Below are 20,168 nucleotides of genomic sequence, written 5' to 3' on the forward strand. Positions count from 1 at the left end.
TGAAGGACAACCCAGGAGAGAAAATTTGACATTTTCTCTTAATGTGTCTTTGGAGAGAAATGTAGCTCTGGCTGGGAAATCAATTCAACCTCAAATTCACTGCCACCAAGGAGTTAACGATATATTAAAATTAGTCATGTCATTCGATGGAGATATATTCTACTTACGGAAAATACCTTTATACGAAAACTGCCTTTCTAAGTCTGAGCTGGAAATATTACAGTAAACAGGATCTAATCACAGTGAAGCCTTTTTTCAGCTTTGCATGACAGCTGTAAAATATGACAGTATTTATTAATAGTCGCTGCAGTCTAATCTGCAGTATTGGAGAGCTACAGCAAAATATGTTAAGCTACTGAGAGAGCAATTTCCACAGTAACTAATATTCAGCTTTTGAAAGGATAGTTTAATGTCTTGTGGGTTTTTTTCCCCTACTGATGGTCCAACCCTAGGAACATGCTACTAAGCTAATAACCTTTGTGAAGAGGAAGTGTTTAAATGATAATTTATTTCAAGAGCTGACAACAAATTACTCGGCACTTTCTCTTTTTATGCCCCAAAGCAGTCAAGGATGTGCAAATCGAAGTTTTAAAAAATATGACAGCTCCAGTATTTTCATTTTCAATGAAACTCTCATTACAGACATATGTATGGTATTTTATTCACAATCCAGTCCAAATAGTCATTCACTATTATTATTGTGCAGGCTCTCAAGATGCTTTCATAGTTGAAGACTCATCACAATAGATTAGGAAGGCTGCAGAAACTGCCAAATGTCTCAGGTACTGTCAGCCCTGATTATTGCTGCTCAAACAGGGGAATTTAATGTCTGTCTCTCACTGGATAATGCACTCTCTGGGCCTTGCTAATATATTCAGATGTAAAAAGTAGCTTGAATTTCAATAAAAATTCTCTTGACTTCACATTTCCCAGAAGGCAAATGGACATGACTAGAATTGGAGCCATCTGTTACCTTTGCACATTCTTTAATCAGTTCTTAAAAGTGTAGAAGAAAAAAATCCTGGATAGTGTTATTTTTTTAATGGATATAAATGCTACTCATACTATCATACTACTCTGCAGGAGCTGTAGAGAAGTTCATGATGGTGACCCTACATTGCTCTTCTTATTTTCTTCTCCAGTGAGAAGCAGCCCTTTAGCAATGAGGACTTGTAAGTTCATATCCTTCTGTGCTCTGGCAACTGCCTCTGCCCCAGAGAAAGGTAAATGAGTTTCCTTCCAACCAGAAGCAGGTCCTTCCCACAGTACTCCACTGGTGTGGAGTATAAGCAAACCTGTCTTCTACCTGCATTTAGAACTCTGCTCTTTCTCTGCTTTCACTTTTGCAACTCATCTGCCCCTTAACTGGAATTTTTGACTTCCTTTTTATCTGCACCCACTGGTACCACAAGAAACTATTGATTTGTAGGACATCATACTTAAACAAGGAAATTTACAACTAGATTTTAACCCCAGGGCAAAGAACAGGATAGAGGGAGCCCACGTATCAGTTTCTTTGAGGAATCGCTACAGAGAAATCTGAAGGAAGAGGCAAGAAGTGTTTCCAAATGTTGAGAGCGAGCGAGGCATTACATGACCCTGTAAAAAACACGCACCTATGGAATGCAGCAGATCTTGCTTAGAATCTGGTTTCATTACATTGGAGCTATGTAATCCAAGGAACCATCCTATATTGTATCAGCTGATGGTTTTATGCCTTGGTTTCCTCAGTTGTGAAGAGGCAGGGATGCTGTGAGGATTAAATATGATAGTGAAAAAGCTTAGGACTTGGTCAACAATAAATGCTGAAGCCATCACAGCTGCTCTTACCAAAATAAGGCAATAAGATGACAATAGGGTTGCTTATTTGTTACAATAATTGGTATTAGGGTGTGTGTACATGTGCATGTGTTTGTGAGTAGAAAGAAAGTGAACAGGGAGAAAAGAGAAATAGGAAGAGAACAGAGAGAAGAAAAGGAAGGAAGAAGAGAGTACTGTACAACAGCAAGAGGAGGTGAGAAGAAAGGTTTAGTGCTCTAGTATGGAAAGTACAACTGAGAAGAAAGGGTGAGGCTAGGTTACACAAGCAGCTGTGAGTGAAAACACACAGAAAGGTGTGCAGAACTGAGCCTTTGCTTGTCTCTCAGTAGAGTTCAAATCCAGCCAGCCCGAGAACATTCCTAGTGCTCTGGGGAATGACCTTCTTCTCCTTGTCTTGGGGAGTCCTTTTACCACTGAAGCCCTTCAGGGCCTTCCAGAATGTTCTCACCTTCCTAGCTACTTGACAACATCTACTCTTTTCCCAAGGAACCGGTTATAATGAATGCAAATATTATTGTGGGTGTGAGAACAGCTGGTTTAAATATTGTTCTTTTTGCAACCCCTGAGATAAATAACTGTTTCTGCAACAGGATAGTTAACTCCTCAGAGTCAGGAACTAATTCAGCTGCTTTTAAATCCCCACCAAGGGGCTAGGATAAGCTAGTACTACAGAGAACTCAATAATTGCTTGTTGACTGATGGGATAATTGTTACAACTGCCCAAGTTCCTGCCACAGTCTTCGAAAGAAAATAGAAAGGTCAGTTAGAAGGCTGTTGACTTCCGGAGAGTTGACTTGAGAACTGAGTAGGAAGTTTCAGGTTGAGAATGGGAGACAGCAGGAGTTTATTGAACACTGGCAAGAAGGTAAGGACTAGTTGCCTCAAAGGGCACCCAGAGCTATTATCTCATTATCTAAGCTGAGAGTCACTGCTTAGCTGGCGTCTTTCATCTCTGTGGGCTGTACCCATTGAAGCCAAGGAGAGTTGTCAGGTACACGGGTGAGTCTGGCTGCAGTTCTCAAGCATGTGACTGTCGTGGTGGAAATGTTAATACCCTGCAGAACTAGAACACTTGTACCCAAAAGATAAGCCTAATAACTGGAAGAAGTGGCCATCCCCCTGTGACGGTTTGAGGATTTTCTGTGGGAAAGCACATGGGCAAGGAACACCGCAAACTGGACTCGCAGCACCTGGTATCTCAGAATTAAAGTTGTTCTCATAGGAGTAAGGAGTCGAACAGTGATTACCAGAGCGTAGGGAAGAAGTTTGGAGAAAGGTTGGTCAATAGTGCACAATTACAATTAGATAGGAGGAATAAATCCTGCTGTATTATTATACAGTAGGGTGATTATAGATAACAATAGTGTATTGTGTATTTCAAAATAACTAGAAGAGAGATTTTCACAGGCCCTCACAGCAAAGAAATGATAAATGTACAAAGTGACGAATATGCCAATTATCCTGATTTGATCATTACATAATATTTGCATGTATCAAAACTTCACATTGTATCTTATAAATGCATGCAATTATTGTATGTTAATTAAAATGATAATAATAAAAAGAAAGCTACATTTTGGATTAAGATTCTATTTCCACCGAAGTTCCTTGCCTGAATAGAAATTTCTCCTTCCCTGGATGCACAAGTCATTAGTAGCTATGGTAAATTGGCATGAATAAATTGGTGAGCTGAGCTTGTCATTAGCAGAGAAAGACTACTAATCAGTGGGAACAAAATGCAGGGCAGGAAAATTTTTATGGAAGTGGAGAGGCAGACTAAGAGAGGTGGAGGTTTTGCTCTGCCGTGGAGGGCAGGGTTGATGTGTGACCCAGTGAGAAGCACTAGGTAAATAAAGAATAGGGGGGTCAGTAAAGAGGCTAGGGTATAGAGTTGGGAGATAGCACACTTAAATTAACCTCACAGTTTTCCCAAGGACTGCCTTTTTATGTATGTCACATCAAGAACATAATTTTCAACTGTGTACTAATGAACTAAGGTGGTATTTTAATAACTAAGTGAAATGATGACCTGCAAACCCCAAATGAGACCTTCTTCTGCCAACAGAAATGGAAGCACAGAGTCCTTGGAAATCCATTTAGTGTTTTATAATTTCAGACAGAAAAATTATCCAATTTGTGCTACAGATTTTTCAAGTGATCTCTAATGTTTAACCCATTTCTGAGCCCCTCATTTATCTCTGTTATGCTACAGTAGAGCCACATCATTTATACGTGCAGTTTATTCAGATGTAACTATAGGTGCTCCAATATGTCTCTCATCTCTCTTAAGTAATTTAAAGTATTCTAAAATTATACTTTGATGTTATCCAGCCTTTTAAGCCAAAAGCTTAATAGTCACTCTTGAATTCTTCCTCTACTTTCCATAGTCAATCTGTCTTCCATTTCTGTTGCTTTTGTTTCCAGGGTGTATTTCAACTCCATACACCTTTCTCCTCTTTCAACCTAGTTTAAGCTGCCATCATTCTTTTTTTATTTTATTTTATTTTTTTATTTTAAAGAATAAAAGAAGGATAACATAATAATAGGGGGGACTTAGCAAATTACAGACAAAATGGTAGGAAATTATCAATGGTTATCATTTTACATATTATTGTCTACAAAATAGTTTCTCAGGAAAACAAATAGACAAATAATAGTGAGTTACAGACAAAAGAGGTAGGAGATTATCAAGAGTTATTGTACTATACTTTGGTATCTTCAAAGTAAGCTGCCACCATTCTTACTTGGATGGCAATAACAGCCTCAATTGATTTTTCTGTTTTCACCACACTCCATTTTCGACAGAAACTTAAAGGAAGTTCTGTGGCTCCCTTGCTCAGAATCCTCCCATGGCTTTCCACAGTAGTTAGAAGGAAGTCTGTACTCCTTATCAGGGCTCCTGTTCATACTCCATGGCTGTGATCTAGCTCCCATCTAATTGTGTATTTTTTTCAGGTCTTTTCTGCCTGTTCATTGCTCTTTCATCACACTGGCCTTCTTTCAGTTTTTAAAATATGTCACAGGGCCTTTGTGTGTTTAAGTTTCATTGCTTGAAATTTTACCCTTCATAGGACTACCTCCTTACAATCCCTTAGTTTTCGGATTAAATGCCCCTTGTTAATGAGTCTGTCACTAAGCAGACATAAAATTTTGTCCTTTCCACTATTTCTCTTTGTTTCTTCCATACCACCTTATCTAAATGTGAAATCATTTTTTTTGTTACTTTATTTGGTCTTTGTACATCTCTCTCCATAGGAAGCATATGTACCTTGTTTGTCATTGTAACTTTACAATCTATTGAATGAATCATTTGGCACTGCAGTGATCAGGGAAGGAAGTGTAGGGGCAGATGAAGAGAGAGTTGCTGAGGTTTTGTTCTTGCCATGGAGGGCACTGTGGATGTGTGACACAGTAAGAAGTGCTAAGTAAATAAAGAATGGAGGAAAGAGTGTGATGTGAGTTTTGAAAAAAAAAAAAAGAAACAATGGGTATGGTTCTCATAATCAAACAAATTAGAGAACTTTTGGTAGTAGTAGTAAAAGTGAAATTGCCAAAGCAAGCATGGTTCTGGGACATCTGGGCAACAGTAGAAATTAGGAGCTGCCTGCAGTGGAAGGACCTCATGAGGTAGCATAGGGAGACCAAGTTTGTTAGGTGGTTGAAGAACATTGACTCTTGAAGAATACACTGCTTTTTTTCCAATGGGAATAATGGAAACCCACATTCAAATTGTTTCAATAGGTTCCTTGTATAGTGTTTTCAGAGGGCTTTCCAGGAGATAAATTAATGCAAAAGTTTCTGGAAAGTAATTCTCAAAAGCAGAGATTAATCCTACCAGCTAGATGGATACACAGGAAAGTAATACAAATTTACATGAATCAAAAAGATTTCTTTTGACTCAAAGATCATAGGAGTGTCTAAATATTTAGTGATAGAATTTGAGAAAAAGATGCATGGATAAGAAATAAGCATAGATGACATTAGCTTCCTTTTCTCTGACAGAGAGCTAGTGAACAGAGATGGCTCACAAGAGATGAGAATACATTAATTGAGTCTTCTTCATTTATGTTGTAGCTTGTGTCTAGATGTCCCCCCAAAGCCTCATGTGGTCAGAGGTGGGGGTTCTTTCAGACGTAGTTAGATCTAGAGTGTGAGACTGATTCCTGGTGCAATGCTGGGATTAATGGTGCTAGGATTAAGGTTGGGTAATTACTAAATCAGCCCGCTGACTGGTTTGGCAGCACGCTAGCCCTGGTAGCCTAGGTTAAGTATAAAAGAGGCAGAAAAAAGTTGCTAAAATTCCTTGTTCCTTTGGTACCTTCTGCCCAACATGAACGTTTCTTCTCTGTGAGGCCTGTCTGCCACACCTCCCTTCCTTGGAGCCAGACCACTTTGGACTGAAACCTCTACAAACGGTGAGCCAAATAAACCTTTTCCCCTTTAAATTTGGGTGTCCAGCATTTTGTATCAGCAATGAGAAAAGTAACTAAAACACAGTATTACTAGAACTGATACTTAGCTTTCAAAAAGTTTTAAGTAAGAAGCTACTCATTTTCAAACTTCAGTTCTGAAATCTCGATTGCTATGCACTGGATTCCATTACATACAGTGCATGGAAATAGGCTAATTCATTCTCAGTGTTTGCATAAAATGAAATGCATTGAAATTTAACAAATTACGAATTAGAACATCCGGACTATTTTGATATCCTAGTCAAACAAGTCTGTGCTTGCACATGCACAGCTTCTTCCTGACTCTGCCCTTTGTTTCTGCTCTTTCCTCCTCTCCAACCCTCCCTCCCTCCTCTCTCTTGCAATCTGCAACTTACCTATCCCTTAGGGCTAGCTCCTCTGGCAAGCTCTCTCTGAAAATTCTATTTTCCTGGAGTGCTACCTCTTCATAATTCTTAAAGCAATCAGAATCTACAGTGTAGCATGCAATTTGATGTTTTTCTGTGCTGTTCAACAATAGTTCCATAAATATCATTTTCAATGCACTTCCTTTGGAGCCATATTATATGTATATGCATCTATCAGGAGGTTGGCTTATAGAATTGATTGACGAATTAAGGGATAATATGTAAGTGGGGCAAGGAACAAGATACAAAGTGTCCTGTGTCTGACATAATATCTAAAAAAAATCACAGAATAAGTACTAGTACGTTAAGAAGGGACACATTGTAGGTGAGGATACAGAGCAAGAGAGAGGCAGTAAGGTGGCCAAGGTCAGAGAGCTAGGTAATGGTAGGGCTTGGACTACAGTGCTGATCTCCTAGCCCTGGTTCATGAAAACTGATAGTATTTTGGAGGCATGCACTATAAGCAAATACCAGTTTAAATATTTCCTGATAGGATCTGAAGATACAGCAAAATGACAGTAAAATACAATACTCTGGATTGCCAAAATCAAAATGGGACTTTCAAGTTAAATAACTTAGAAGGACCTCCCTCTCCAAGAATGCCTCAGGAAGGCAGACATTTCATTTGTTCCTTCTTCTCCTGATTCTAAAAGCCTTGAGTCAGAGTCATTCTCCATCTATAAGCAAAGTTAAAGGCAAATGACTGATAAAGGAATGTCACTCCTATCCCTTGATTTTACTGAGGAACCCTTCAGAAGTAACTGGGCTTTGGAGTCCAGTAAGGTGGATTATGATATAAGTACTTTAGCTAGTTATTAGTATACCCTTCTCTATATTGTTTTACATTGGACATAATTTCTGAGACCATTTCAATAGGCTGTTCTCAATATATTATCTCTCTGTTAAAAAAAATCCATGCCCAAAGCCCAGTTGTGTCAGTCTCCACTCATTCTTACCAAGGAATTGTGGAGGCCCTATAAGCTGAGGACCAAATGCAATCTGGTGGAATAAGCCCTGGAGGCAGGAGACATTGCCACCAGTTCCATATCTGTGGTTTAACTGCTGTGTGAAAAAGTACACTTCCTCTTTGGGCTTCAGTTAGCTCATCTATGAAGGGAGGATAATTAAGGTCTCTGACAGAATTAATTTTCAGAAACCTTCCAGTTTAGGCATCTCTCTACTTCAGACTGAGCTTTTCATACTCTATGCTTTGTAGACCGTATAAAAGTTTGCTTTGGAGGCTGTGCTCTTTTTCACAACAGTGTCTCATCCAAGAGTGTATCCCACACTTGATCTTAGCCAAAAGGCCGAGAAGAGATCAGGAGTGTATCCCAAACAGCTTTTCATATATAGCTTGTACAATTAGATTCCAGTTACCATTGCTTTGATTTTTATCTTAATGCTTGATTTATATCTAGTATTAAATACAATTTAAGAAGAGAATTAGATTTTATTTGTTGGAAGAAAAGGGCACATGCATTGAGGAAGATTGAGTACCACTATTCCATGACTGTCTAAAGAGGAGAGCAGATACATCTTCTTACCTCGTTCTGTGTCGTAGAGGTACACAAACTTCTCCCACTTGTAGTGACCGAGAAGACTCAGAATAGCGCCCTTCAAGGCTGGGCGCATCTGGATGACAAACTGCACATCTGCATCAGTGGGGAAGCTGGGCGTGACAAAGGATGTGTGCAGGGCCCCACAGAAGGAGGTCAGGGTGTTCATTGACATCTGGTCATAGAATCCAAAGATCGCATAAACCCCTCTTGAGAACTGGGAGCAGACTGCAATGAGAAAAAGAGAAAGCAATTTCAATAGGCTCATTGTCCTTTGTTGCAGCTTGTAGGGTTGGAAATTCACTGTACAGTTAGGCTCTGAAGTACATGCCTCAAAAGAAAACCAAGATTTCAGAAAATTTCTAGAAGTCCTTGAAAGTCTAGTTGCTCAGCAGGAGATAAGTAGGAAAGGGAAGGATGTATCTGGAATAGTTACACATTGTCTACGTATACCTTAAGAAAGACACTAAGAAAATGTGGGAAGGAAAGACATTCAGGTTGTATTACCCTTTCAGTAACCTTGCAAGCTTACCTCTGAGGCACTAGGGGTTCTTGTCCTCCTACCAGAGTGGTGCAGAAGCCTCTTAACGTAGCCATGCCCCAACAAAGTACACCTGTCTTTCCCCTCCTCTCAGTGCCTTTTCTGCTAAGTGACAATGATGACTGAAAATTTAGTCAGACTAATGCCAATGTGTCCGCTGTGAAAAAGGCATCCACTGTGTTACTCTTCCTAGGTTACATAATGCCTCAATCACAACTGTGTTATCAGCCTTTGTGCAGACTACTAATTTAGAGGATTTAAGATTTTGGGCAGGCTGAAGGAGTGACTGGTCTTTCAGTGCCCATTGAGTCACACAAGGTAGGTGGCTGCCTGTTCTGCTCGATGTGTAATTGTCAGCATTCTATCTTGATCCTTTTTGGGTTTAACTTATAGACTCATGGGTCCACATGTGGAACTGCTGGGTTCCCCTCATACTTGTTGTCAGTTTCTCTTCATTTCAAAGTGGGCCATGCTATTATCTCTGCCTTCCTCTGGCCCAGATGCGCTTAAAAAATGTAAACCAATTTCAATATTAGCTTCAGTAGAACATAATTAGCAAAGCAAATCAGCTACAACAACACCATTTGGTGCATTCCCAAACCAAGTGGAAATGATCTTTAAATTATCTGCACCACTGCTCTTTCCATTCATGCGAAGCAGACATAACAGGCATAATGGGGTGTGACTGAAGGGGTCTTGCACGGTCTCCTTTATCTGCTAAGAAACCCTAAATGCCACTTTTATGCTTACTTCTTCAGCTGCAGAGTGCTGAGCAAAAGTTTATGGCTTAGGAGAGGGATTAAAGACAATCTTTTTTAGCCCTCATACTGGTAAAATGAATTAATGTGTCCAATTAGATGCCAGAATGGGTGGGAAAGCAGAAGGATAAGTTTTGATGGGAATGAGTGGGTGGGAAAAGAGAATTACAGGCTTTTGAGTCCTTTCTGAAAGGAGAAACAATAAAGGCATTAGACACCAAAGATAAAGTGGGCATTGAAAGTAAGATGAAGGAACGTGGAAATCTGTTTTGATTCATTTCCTAACCCTGTTGTAAAAAATGGAGAGTACTGTCTATGGTACCTTGATTTCCCTATATCTATTTAAATATATATTGACTAGGGCTCTTTTCTTTTATCAGCCAAACTCATTAGTCACTGCCTTGAGGGTAACATTTCAAAGATTATCAGTCACTTGACCATCTCCTAATGGGAGACAGTAGCCTTCAACTTCAGGAATTCTTACTGATCACAAAACACATACACATAAAAGGTCTTTATTTTAGAAAGAGAAAGCCGACTAGAGAATGAATCAAAAGGTACACTGAGACACAGAAAGGATACCTTGGTCATCACCAAAGGAGATATTAAAAGAAAGAAAAATTCCACTCTCAAATTAATTCCACGAATGGAGAATTTCACATCATTAGGTCAAATCTTGGCCAATACATATAATTTTCTACATAAGATTGAAAATAATAATGGTAACAACCATAATAATGACAGCTGACAATAATAGCAGCCATTGACACTAATAATAAATAATAATAACCAATAATATTGATAACTGTACTTAGCCAGGCACTGTGTTGTGTTATGCAACTATTATCACATTTAATATTCCCACAAACCTTATGAAATGTTGCTCCCACAACTAATAGGTTGCCATTCTGAGGCCAAAAAATGTTCTCACTGTTAATCAGAGGATCCAGCATTTGATCTTAAGTCTGTCTGACTCCAATTACTACTTGGAACTCAAATCCAACAATGTCATTAAAGAGTAATTGTTGGCCCACATAAGGTAAAATTTCCAGATTTAGCAAATAATAATGGAAGATAACCAATTAAGTTTGAATTTCAGATGACAATTTTTCTAGTATAAGAATGTTATTGAATTCATATGCATATTAAAATTATTTGTTATTTCTCTAAAAATCAAATTCAGTGGAGCATCTTGGTTTTATTTGGTAGCCCTACAAAAAAAATGGCCCTTACTAAATGTTATAGTTAATGCCTCGATGTTCCCCTAAAGTCTCATGTGATCACAGGTGGAGCTTTGAGATGACTGGATCATGGGGGAGGCGTGATAATCATGAGTGGATTAGTCCACTGATGGCTTTATAGCTAAATGTAATGTTGGGCTGTAAAACTTGGTGGGATGAGGTGGGTTACTGGAGATGTGGCCTGGAAGGGCCTTGCCCCCCCACCTTGATAACTCTTTCTGCTTCCTCCCTGCCATGCCACGAGCTGGTTCTCCTCTGTGATGCCCCTCTGCCATGCCACCCTACCCTGGAGCCAGCCAACTATGGACTGAGACCACTACAAACTGTGGGCCAAAATAATCATCTCTGCCTTTAACTTGTGGGTTTCAGGTACTGTGTTTTAATGATGAGAAAGTAACTAAGACACTAACGACCATGAGGCTGGGACACTGAAACAGGCAGTCATGATCTGTTCAACCTAATGATTCAGAGGGTAGCTGGTGATTGTCAAGTCCATACCAACCAGCAGGAGAGTAGATGAAGATCCAGAAACCCCATGTAAAAATAGATTTGTGCGGAAATGTAATGTATTTTTAACAAGAGGAACCTAAACCTTATCAGATAATGGGTGATAATTGAGTGGAACATAAACTAACAACATGGGAAACCTATGATCCACTTCAAATTTCAAAAAGCCCCTGACATAATCGAAGGAAATAGATAATAAAAGTAAGCATGTTATGGTGGTGGAAGATTTTGCTTGATAAAAGAGCAGACTCATATTACTCTTCTAATCATTGTTTTTGAACCCCAGAGTTTGGAATCATTAGTAATTCATACATGGACCTTCCATACTTTATTTCTTTTATTTATTGATTTATGTAGGCTGTGACGAACACCCATGAACTTATTACTCAACCCGAGAAGTTTTAGTTACCAGTAAGTTTTTCACCGATGTATTCTTCCTCTATTTCATTCCCCAGTCTTGATCTCCTCAACCTTTATCTTAAATTTTATATTTACATTATCCTGGACTTTTAAAACTGTACAAGGACATGCACCTAACCCCAGATTGTTATTTTGATCTTTAAAAGCTTTACAACAGGGAATTATATGGTACATGTGAATTCCAGACTTCAGTAAAACTTTATGAATTATCTCCAGGAAGGTGCACCCAGTGACATTTTGAAACCTGTGTAGAAAATGAGCCAAACATAATAAAGGAAGACCTTATAAAATGTGTGGGGAGCAGGTGTGAGGGAACCTACTGAAAATAAAAGAATTTCAAATGAAGCGCAGAGCATTGGTTGTGACTCAGGCAAGTGTCTTTGTAGCTCAGCAGCAATCCTCAGGGAATGGTAAGCTACCGTAGTCCAAAAGGCAGATATACAGCAGTGGACATCAACAAGAAGAATGTTAAGAGAAAATCAATAAACAGTGTACTCCTTTTTTATAAAATGGAAGTACAGCTGTCCTGCAAATACTGGCTCTTGTGGACTTATCCTTGCCAACATAAATGGAAGACTCAGTGAGGAGTACCTCAATGGAAAAGATAGATGCCACAGTAGGACAGGGTTAAAATCCTCTGAAAGACACTGGCACACAGAGCAGCTGGGTATGGTCTCTCACAGCAGGTTCTTGGGCCCATTTCTGGCCACATGAGGTAGGGCTAAATGGAACACTCATTAGTCTATGTCCTTAGACCCTTAGAATGTGCTTGAAGGAGCTTAATGTTTTTAATCATTTTTTTCAAGCATATTAACTAGTGGAGGAATCCTTTCTCCAAATGAAATTTATGTGAAAGAGTTCAATATGTAAAAGAGATAAAGTGAAGTCTTCTGGTCTTATGCCTCCCCGTCATGAAGGAACTGTGACACAGGAAAGGAAGTGTCTTGTACAAGGTCACACAATAAATTATGAACCAGTCTCTTAGAAATGCTTTATCAGCATCTCCTCACCATTCCTGCTCCAGAGCTAGCTAGAGCAGCATGAGTCAGAATGCACCTGACACGAAAGTGACTTACCCCCAAGGCCTAACTCTCAGCCAAGGGAGCACAGGCAAAACCACTAGGGCTCTCCCCTGACTTATATTCCAGCTGCATTCCCCGGTTCCACCCAGTCCCCAAACTGACCATGACAGCTAGTGGAAGACTGGTGATCTTTGGGGTTCATGATTCTCTGGAGGGATATCTGTTTCTTTTTTCTGAATCTTTACTGAACCACATCTAATAATTTTGTCTGAGAAATCTGTCCTTTTAAAAATGCTGATGGAGGGGCTGAGGATTTAGCTCAGTGGCACAGAGCCTGCCTGGCAAGCGCAAGGTCGTGAGTTTGATTCCCGGTACCAGAAAAAAAAATGCTGATGGAGGAAATATTTGTCTTGGCAATCTTAAAAAGTCAGGAAGTGTAGAGGGAAGGGCAATGGCTTCCAAGACAGGTAGGCTTGGGTTCCAACCATTACTTGTGTGACTTTGTGCATATTTCTTTACCTGTCTGAGCCTCAGTATGGATTGTTGTTTATACAGGCAGATTCTGGTATTAGGCTCTACAGGTTACATCATGTATATAGCTCTTGTTAGGCAAGTTACTTGCTATCTCAGTGTTTCCATAATATTGGGACAATAATAGTGACTTTATCGGCATTGCTGTGAAAGTTAAAATGAGTTCATTCATGGTAAACATCTATAACAGTGCTTGGAATAGAACAGATAATGCGAGGTATTTTTTCATCCAACAAATATTTCCTCAACACCTACTCTATAGTAGGCACTGATATAGGCACTGGAAAATACAGAAGTGAAAAAACATCCTGTCTCTTGGAACTTATATACCAATGAGGAGAAAATACAACAAGTGGGATAAAAAAGTAAAATCTAAAGAGCGATGGTTTCATGTGCCCAGGTTCTTTCCTCTTTTTTCTTTGCATCTTTGCCCTCTGTTGGCTCTATCACATTATCCTCCCCACAGTAACCACTGCCCTATATCTTACAATGAATCTCCAGGTCACACAGATTTTCTTTGCTTTTGGCTCCTCTATCCTTCCTTCAGCGCTCTTTCCTACTCTCATTTCTTAGTAATAATCAGTTAAGAAAGAAACCTTGCTAATTTGGCTCCAGAATGTGCTACTGTCCTGTCTTCCTCTCCCTACACGATGCCTTTGTGCTACTAAAATTTTGTTCCCACCTGGAGCCTCTGTACCTCCTCAGTGTAAAATAGCTTGGTTGTCTGTTTCCAAAGAGTGCTTGCCATCATCTCTTCACACTAGCAAAGTACCAAAATTCTCTTGTTGAAGATGTCATTTCTGACTATCTCCTAGATTCCTGGGGACTCTATTGTATCTCCCCAACTGTGTTCCCTTCAGTGGTGAGTGACAAGCAAGGCTGGAGCCAGCTGTCATGCTTTTATTTATAGTCCCCAAGTCTGTAGAGTTGGGACAGGTATTGTTAACGTACAGTGTGGCAGCTAATTTTGCCACCCATATTCCAAAAGGCCTCCTAGCAAAAATGTCAAACAACTTGGTTATCCCAACAATCAGAATAACACTATTTCATATCATTTACAGAGCACCTTTCATACCCTTTTGAATGAAGGGGAATAAAGGAAACTAGAGTCTCTTGCTGACTTAATGATCACATTTGAAGCAAGCAAGAAGTAGAAAAATATAGTTATGAAGAAATTGATAGTGATATATCAAAAGAAGGTTCTCTACATAATACCAGAGTACAGTGGATCAAACAAGCTTAGCCCTGAGAGGGGCCTTTAAGAGATCACATAGTCCAGTGACTTCTAAAGCTGTGGTCTTAGTCCATGGTGGATTTCCAGTTTAGTGAAGTAAATGTGTGTGTGTGTGTGTGTGTGTGTGTGTGTGTGTGTTTAGGTTAAGGTAAAGTCAACAGCTGTTCTTTCTTAAGAAGCACTGTCCTGTCTTCTACATCCTTTGTACTTTCTACCATTGCATGTAGAATCTTTTTTCTTCTGGAATGAGGATGAAGTCCATAATAAATCTCACAATGTCTCAAAGAGAAGAGATTATATTGATATCTGTATCTATTCCTGTATCTCCTACTGAGTGGGCAAAATCATGTCCCCTGAAAATACATCCATGTCTTAATGTTCCAGATCTGTGAATTGGGTTATAAAGTAAAGAGGAGTTAAGGCTGCAGATGGAAATAAGGTTGCTAATTGACAGACTCTAAAATAGATTATCCTATATTAGCAGTGTGACCTAATGTAATCACAAGGCTCTTTAAATGTGGCAGAGACAAAGAAAGAGACAGTATCAGAGCTACAAGATATGGGAAAGACTTCACTGGCTGTTGCATAATTTTAAAGTTGGCCATGGGTCATGGGCCAAGGAATATGAAGGCCTCTAGAAGTTGGAAAGGCAAACAAACAGGTTCTCCCTTATAGACCCCACATAGGAATACAGTCATGATGACACCTGAATTCTGGAATTATCAGACCCATACCAGACTTCTGACTTACAAAACTGGAAGATAAAAACGTGTATTGGTTTAAGCCACTACACTTGTAATTTTGGGGGGGGCAGTAAATAGAAAACTGATACACTAAGTTGTATTAGTAAACTAGTACAGTAATTATTGGTATGTTAATCTGGATCAATTTACACTCTATCCAGCTTTTTGTCTTAAAATGTTATTGCTTTAAGAAGCCCAAAAGATAAAAATTAATGAGCTAGACTAACCTTCTATTCAGTAGAGGAGCCACTTCTCCTGAAGTCATATTGCCTCTCCTTGAATCCTCCCAGTATCAAGGGATCACATTTCTTCCCTTGTGGAGCAGCTCTGATGACTAAGGAGCTCTTCCTTAAGTTGAGTTCAACTTTACCCACTGGGCTTCTTGGGTACCATGTGATACATCTCATTGTGATTACACATGTCCTCAACTTAGTTTTACAAGAAGCTCCAAAATGCAACGGATATACTCAAGAGATACATAATAGCTATTAGCTAATAGCTATTAGCTGTTCAAATTTGTGTCTGTAGTCTCTTGTGCTGCCTTTTTCCTGTCAGGCTAAACATCTGCTAAATAACTCCATTTCCCCCTAAGTCCCTGCTAGCTCCAGAAAGTATCATACTAACTTCTCTACCTTCCCCTCTAATAATGAGATGATGATGATCTTGCAGCCTGCAACTTCTGCAGCCTAGTGTCCATCCCCAGTACTCTACTGGAAATGTTCTCTGAAGTTTGATGATGCCCTCTCACTGCCAAATCCAGCTCTATTCACAGACGTCATAGGACTTGACTTCTGAGCAGTGTTTGATATTGTTGGCCAATTCTTCCTGGCAACTCCTCCTATTTCCAGAGCATTAAATTCTGTGCACTTCACTTTCTTTGCTGCTGTCAGTTTATTCTTAGTCTCACTTTTCAATGAAGACATTTTCAGATTTTCTCCCTGGCCTTTTAAGGGTTTTTTTTTTTAGAGAAAAACAACAAAAATGATACAGAGTTTCAAAACAAGGTGATAGGAAATTAACAATGGTTATTATACTGCATATTGTTATCCTCAAAGTAGTTGCTCAGATTACTAGATATAAGCATGCAAAGTTGATCAGAGAATATGAGCACTAACTGCTCCTTTCTGTGAGCTAATAGAAATTAGTAGTGCAATTATCTTAGTTATCTTGTGTGTGTGTGTATATATATATATATATATATATATATATATATATATACATATATTATATATATATATTTTCCCTTTCCTTCTTTTCTTCTTTCCCCCATCCTGGTTGTTCTTTCCTTTTGAGCAGCATCCATTTACCTACAAAAGCCTCAAATTTATAGTTGAGTAGTACTCCTATCCCTCTTCTTACACTAAATTTTTATAATATTTTTCTTCGTATCTTTTTTTTAACTGGTGCGTATTGTTTATATAGATAGTCCCTGCTACAGGCAGGCAGGAACATCTTACCTCACTCTTTCCATTTGGATGAATGCCAGCTAGACTACTGTAGCTTCAGCCGCACTATCAACCAGTTAGATCTCCATTTCTAACTGTTTATGGAATAGCCTCACTTATAGGTCTTTGGGACCCCACAGATTCAACGTACTATTTTTCCACTTTCTTCCTCTACTCGGGGTCTGTCCTTTGTTGCTGTTGTTCTAGTACATTGTTCTCCTTCTTGTCACCCAAGCTAGAGCCTTGAGGATCATTTTTACTCTCTCTCTCTCATTCCTTGTGACTATTAATGCTGACATGACAACTTGAATGAATTAAGAAATGCTTAGCAGATTAGTAAGGTACACTTTTGGGGTGTCTGGTTGGGTCATGGAGGCATCGCCTTGCATACTATGTATGCTCCCTATCCCCTTTCCTCTCTGGCGCACTTCACTTGCTCCACTTCCCAGCTGCCATGAAGTAAGAGGCTCTACTGGACTTCCACCTTCCACCATGACGTTCTTGCCTTGGAGCCAGCTAACCATGGACTGAATCCTCTTAAAAGCTGGACCAAATGAAATTTTTCCTTGTGTAAATTGTGGATGTTGGGTATTGTTTCCAGTGATGGGAAGGCTAACTAACATACTCTTCTATTTATCATTATTATTATTATTATATGATTGGTACATGATCTTAGTACGTTATTATTACATTCATCATGGGAAGTTGGTACAGGTACATGTTATTTCTCAGTTCCTTTTTGAATCCTCTCACACTCCCCCACCCTCCCTGTACCTCTTAGACCACTTCTCATATATGTGCCAAAGATCCATCTTGCTATTTTCTACTGTCTTTTATTTTGCACATTATTTATATATCAGGATTCTCATGTAAGAGAAACTGTGAGATATTTAAGTTTGTCGGTCTGATGTACTTCATTTGACTTCACGGTCTCAATGTGTATCTGTTTTTTCTACAAATGACTCAAGTTTATTCTTCTTTATGGCAGGGTAGTACTCTGTTATGTATAAATACCACATTTAATTAATTCAGTCATCTGTTGATGGACATTTAGGTTGTTCCTAGATTTAGCTATTATGAATTGTGCTGCTATAAACATGGGTATGCATATATCACTGTAATAGTACCTCTTTACCTCTTATTAGAAGATATCTGGTTGGGGGGATAGCTGAGAAAAATGGAATTTCTATCTTTAGTTTCTTGAGGAATCTCCATACTGATTTCTACAGTGGCTGTACCAGTTTATGCTCCCATCAATAATGAAGAAGTGTTCTTTTATTCTGCAGCCTCTCAAGTGTTTGTTATTATTATATTCATAAATATAGCCATTCTTTCTGGTGAGTTGGGATGTCAGTGTTGCTTTAATTTAGTTTTCTTGAATGGCCAATAATGTTGCACATTCTTTAATGTATTTATTGGCCATTTGTATTTCTTCATCTTAAAAGTATCTATTTATTTAATGCCCACCATTCACAATAGCATCCAGTAAAATTATATTCCTAAGAGTCATCCTAACCAAGGAAGTTAAAGACCTCTACAGTGAAAATTACAGCACTCTGAAAAAGGAGATTGAAGAGGATATCAGAAAATGCAAAGACAGTCTCTGTTTCTGGCTAGGCAGAACCAATATAGTCAAAAAGGCTATACTCTTAAAACTGTTATGTAGATTTAGCACAGTCCCAATAAAAATACCAGTAGCATTGTTCACAGGAGTAGAGAAAACAATCCTAAAATTCATATGGAACCAGAAGATATCTAGAATAGCAAAAGCAATTCTGGAAAACAAAGGATAGGCAGGAGGAGTCACAATTCTGGACAAAGACAGCATGGTATTGGTAAAACAAAGCAAACCAAACAAAGCAGACTTGTGGATCAAGGGAATGGGGATAGAGGATGCACAAACAACTCTAGACACATCCAACTGGCTTATTGTGGACAAAGGAGGCAAATGCTTTCATGGGAGAAAAGATAGCCTCCTTAAGAAATGGTGGTGGCAACATTTGCCATTCACACACTGAAGGTTGAATTTACAACCATATCTCTCACCATGCTAAACTAAATCAAAATGCATTAAAGATCTAAATATTAAAGCAGAAACACTTAATGTGCTGAAAGACAAAATGGATAAAATACTTGAAGACATAGGCATAGGCAAAGGCTTTCTGAACAGGACCCCTGTTGTACAAGAAATAATAAGAATCACCAAATTGGATCACATCAAATTAAAAAGCTTCTGTACAGCAAAAGAAACCACCAACAGAGGGAGGAGGCAACCCACAAAAATTTTGCCAACTCCTCATTAGACAAAGGACTAATATATAAAGAACTCAAAAAAATTAGACTCCCCAAATTTATACTATTTTTTTGAAATGCTTGGTCCACTCTGGTTTAAAGCATGTGGATTATCTATCTCCTGTTCATCTTCAATTTAGGTTCTCATTCTTTCTATTTTAGGATGTGAGAATAGTCTCTTAACTGGTCACCTGCTTCTAAATTTTTTCTAGCATATTGCTACTTATGTCAGATTACTCTTCCTCTTTTTTGTTTCAACTAATCAATCAAAATATATCTATTCCAACCCCTATCTCTACAAGGACCTATTGTGTATACGAGTTGTTAATGAGCTAATAAATGAAACTTAACAAATGAGGAAGCCCAGGATTTCTCAGCCTCAGCACTACTGACATTTTGAACTGGATAATTTTTTTTTTTTTTTTTTTGGTTTTTCTCCGGTACCGGGAACTGAACTCACGACCTTGCGCTTGCCAGGCAGGCGCTTTTGCCGCTGAGCTAAATCCCCAGCCCCCTGAACTGGATAATTATTGTGAGAGTTCTCCTGCACAAGGCAAGATGTTTAGCAGCATTTTTGGACTCTACCTATTAGATTCCAGGAGCACCAACCCCACTTCCAGTTGTGACAGCCACAGATGCCTCAAAAATCTCATCAACTCTCAAAATTCCTCAAAACCCCAATAATTTTTCTTAGAGGACAACATCACTCCTCTCTTACACTGAGAAACACAGGTTTACCTTCTGACTTCCTTTTTGAATAGAACAAAGCCTTAACCCAATGAAAATATATACATACCTAGAAGATCTCAAAATGAGTCATTTTAATGGTGGAAACTTCAAAAGGGTGGTAGTTTGGACTCTTTAAAGCCCACCAAATAAGCAGCTACTGTACTTTCCGGGCCCTACCCTGTAATTGGTCATTTGTGTTTAGCTTGGGGGAGGTAGACGAAGGCGAATTAAGCAGAGGGTAGACGTGGTAGCGTGCGTGTGAAGTAGTAGTCAGCTCCTACCTTTGCTGAGTTCATACAGATCACCCCCACTCACACGGAATTCTCTTTGTCTTTGGAAATGGAACCTAGTAACCTGGGTTCCTGAGTCAGAGTAAGGTGTCGCTTCCATTCTCCAGCTGATGATTCCATGGTTCAACTACCACCTCGGGGTTAATACTTTGGAACAGTTTGTTCTGCTCCAAGGTTACA

At 39.1% G+C, this 20,168-nt stretch overlaps 1 protein-coding gene across 4 annotated transcripts in view; it reads right to left on the minus strand.

Moving 5' to 3' along the window:
* Nucleotides 1–20,168, minus strand: part of Gria3 (glutamate receptor, ionotropic, AMPA 3) — a 291,195-nt gene that overhangs the window by 212,010 nt on the left and 59,017 nt on the right. For all 4 annotated transcript variants that reach the window (XM_005401287.2, XM_005401286.2, XM_005401288.2 and 1 more), the window contains one exon: nt 8,224–8,463. In XM_005401287.2, coding sequence (XP_005401344.1) covers nt 8,224–8,463 — 240 coding nt within the window. The remainder of the gene's footprint in view (nt 1–8,223; nt 8,464–20,168) is intronic.

This window comes from Chinchilla lanigera, unplaced genomic scaffold (genome assembly GCF_000276665.1).
Source record: "Chinchilla lanigera isolate Chin_1 unplaced genomic scaffold, ChiLan1.0 scaffold00072, whole genome shotgun sequence".
Lineage (NCBI taxonomy): Eukaryota > Metazoa > Chordata > Mammalia > Rodentia > Chinchillidae > Chinchilla > Chinchilla lanigera.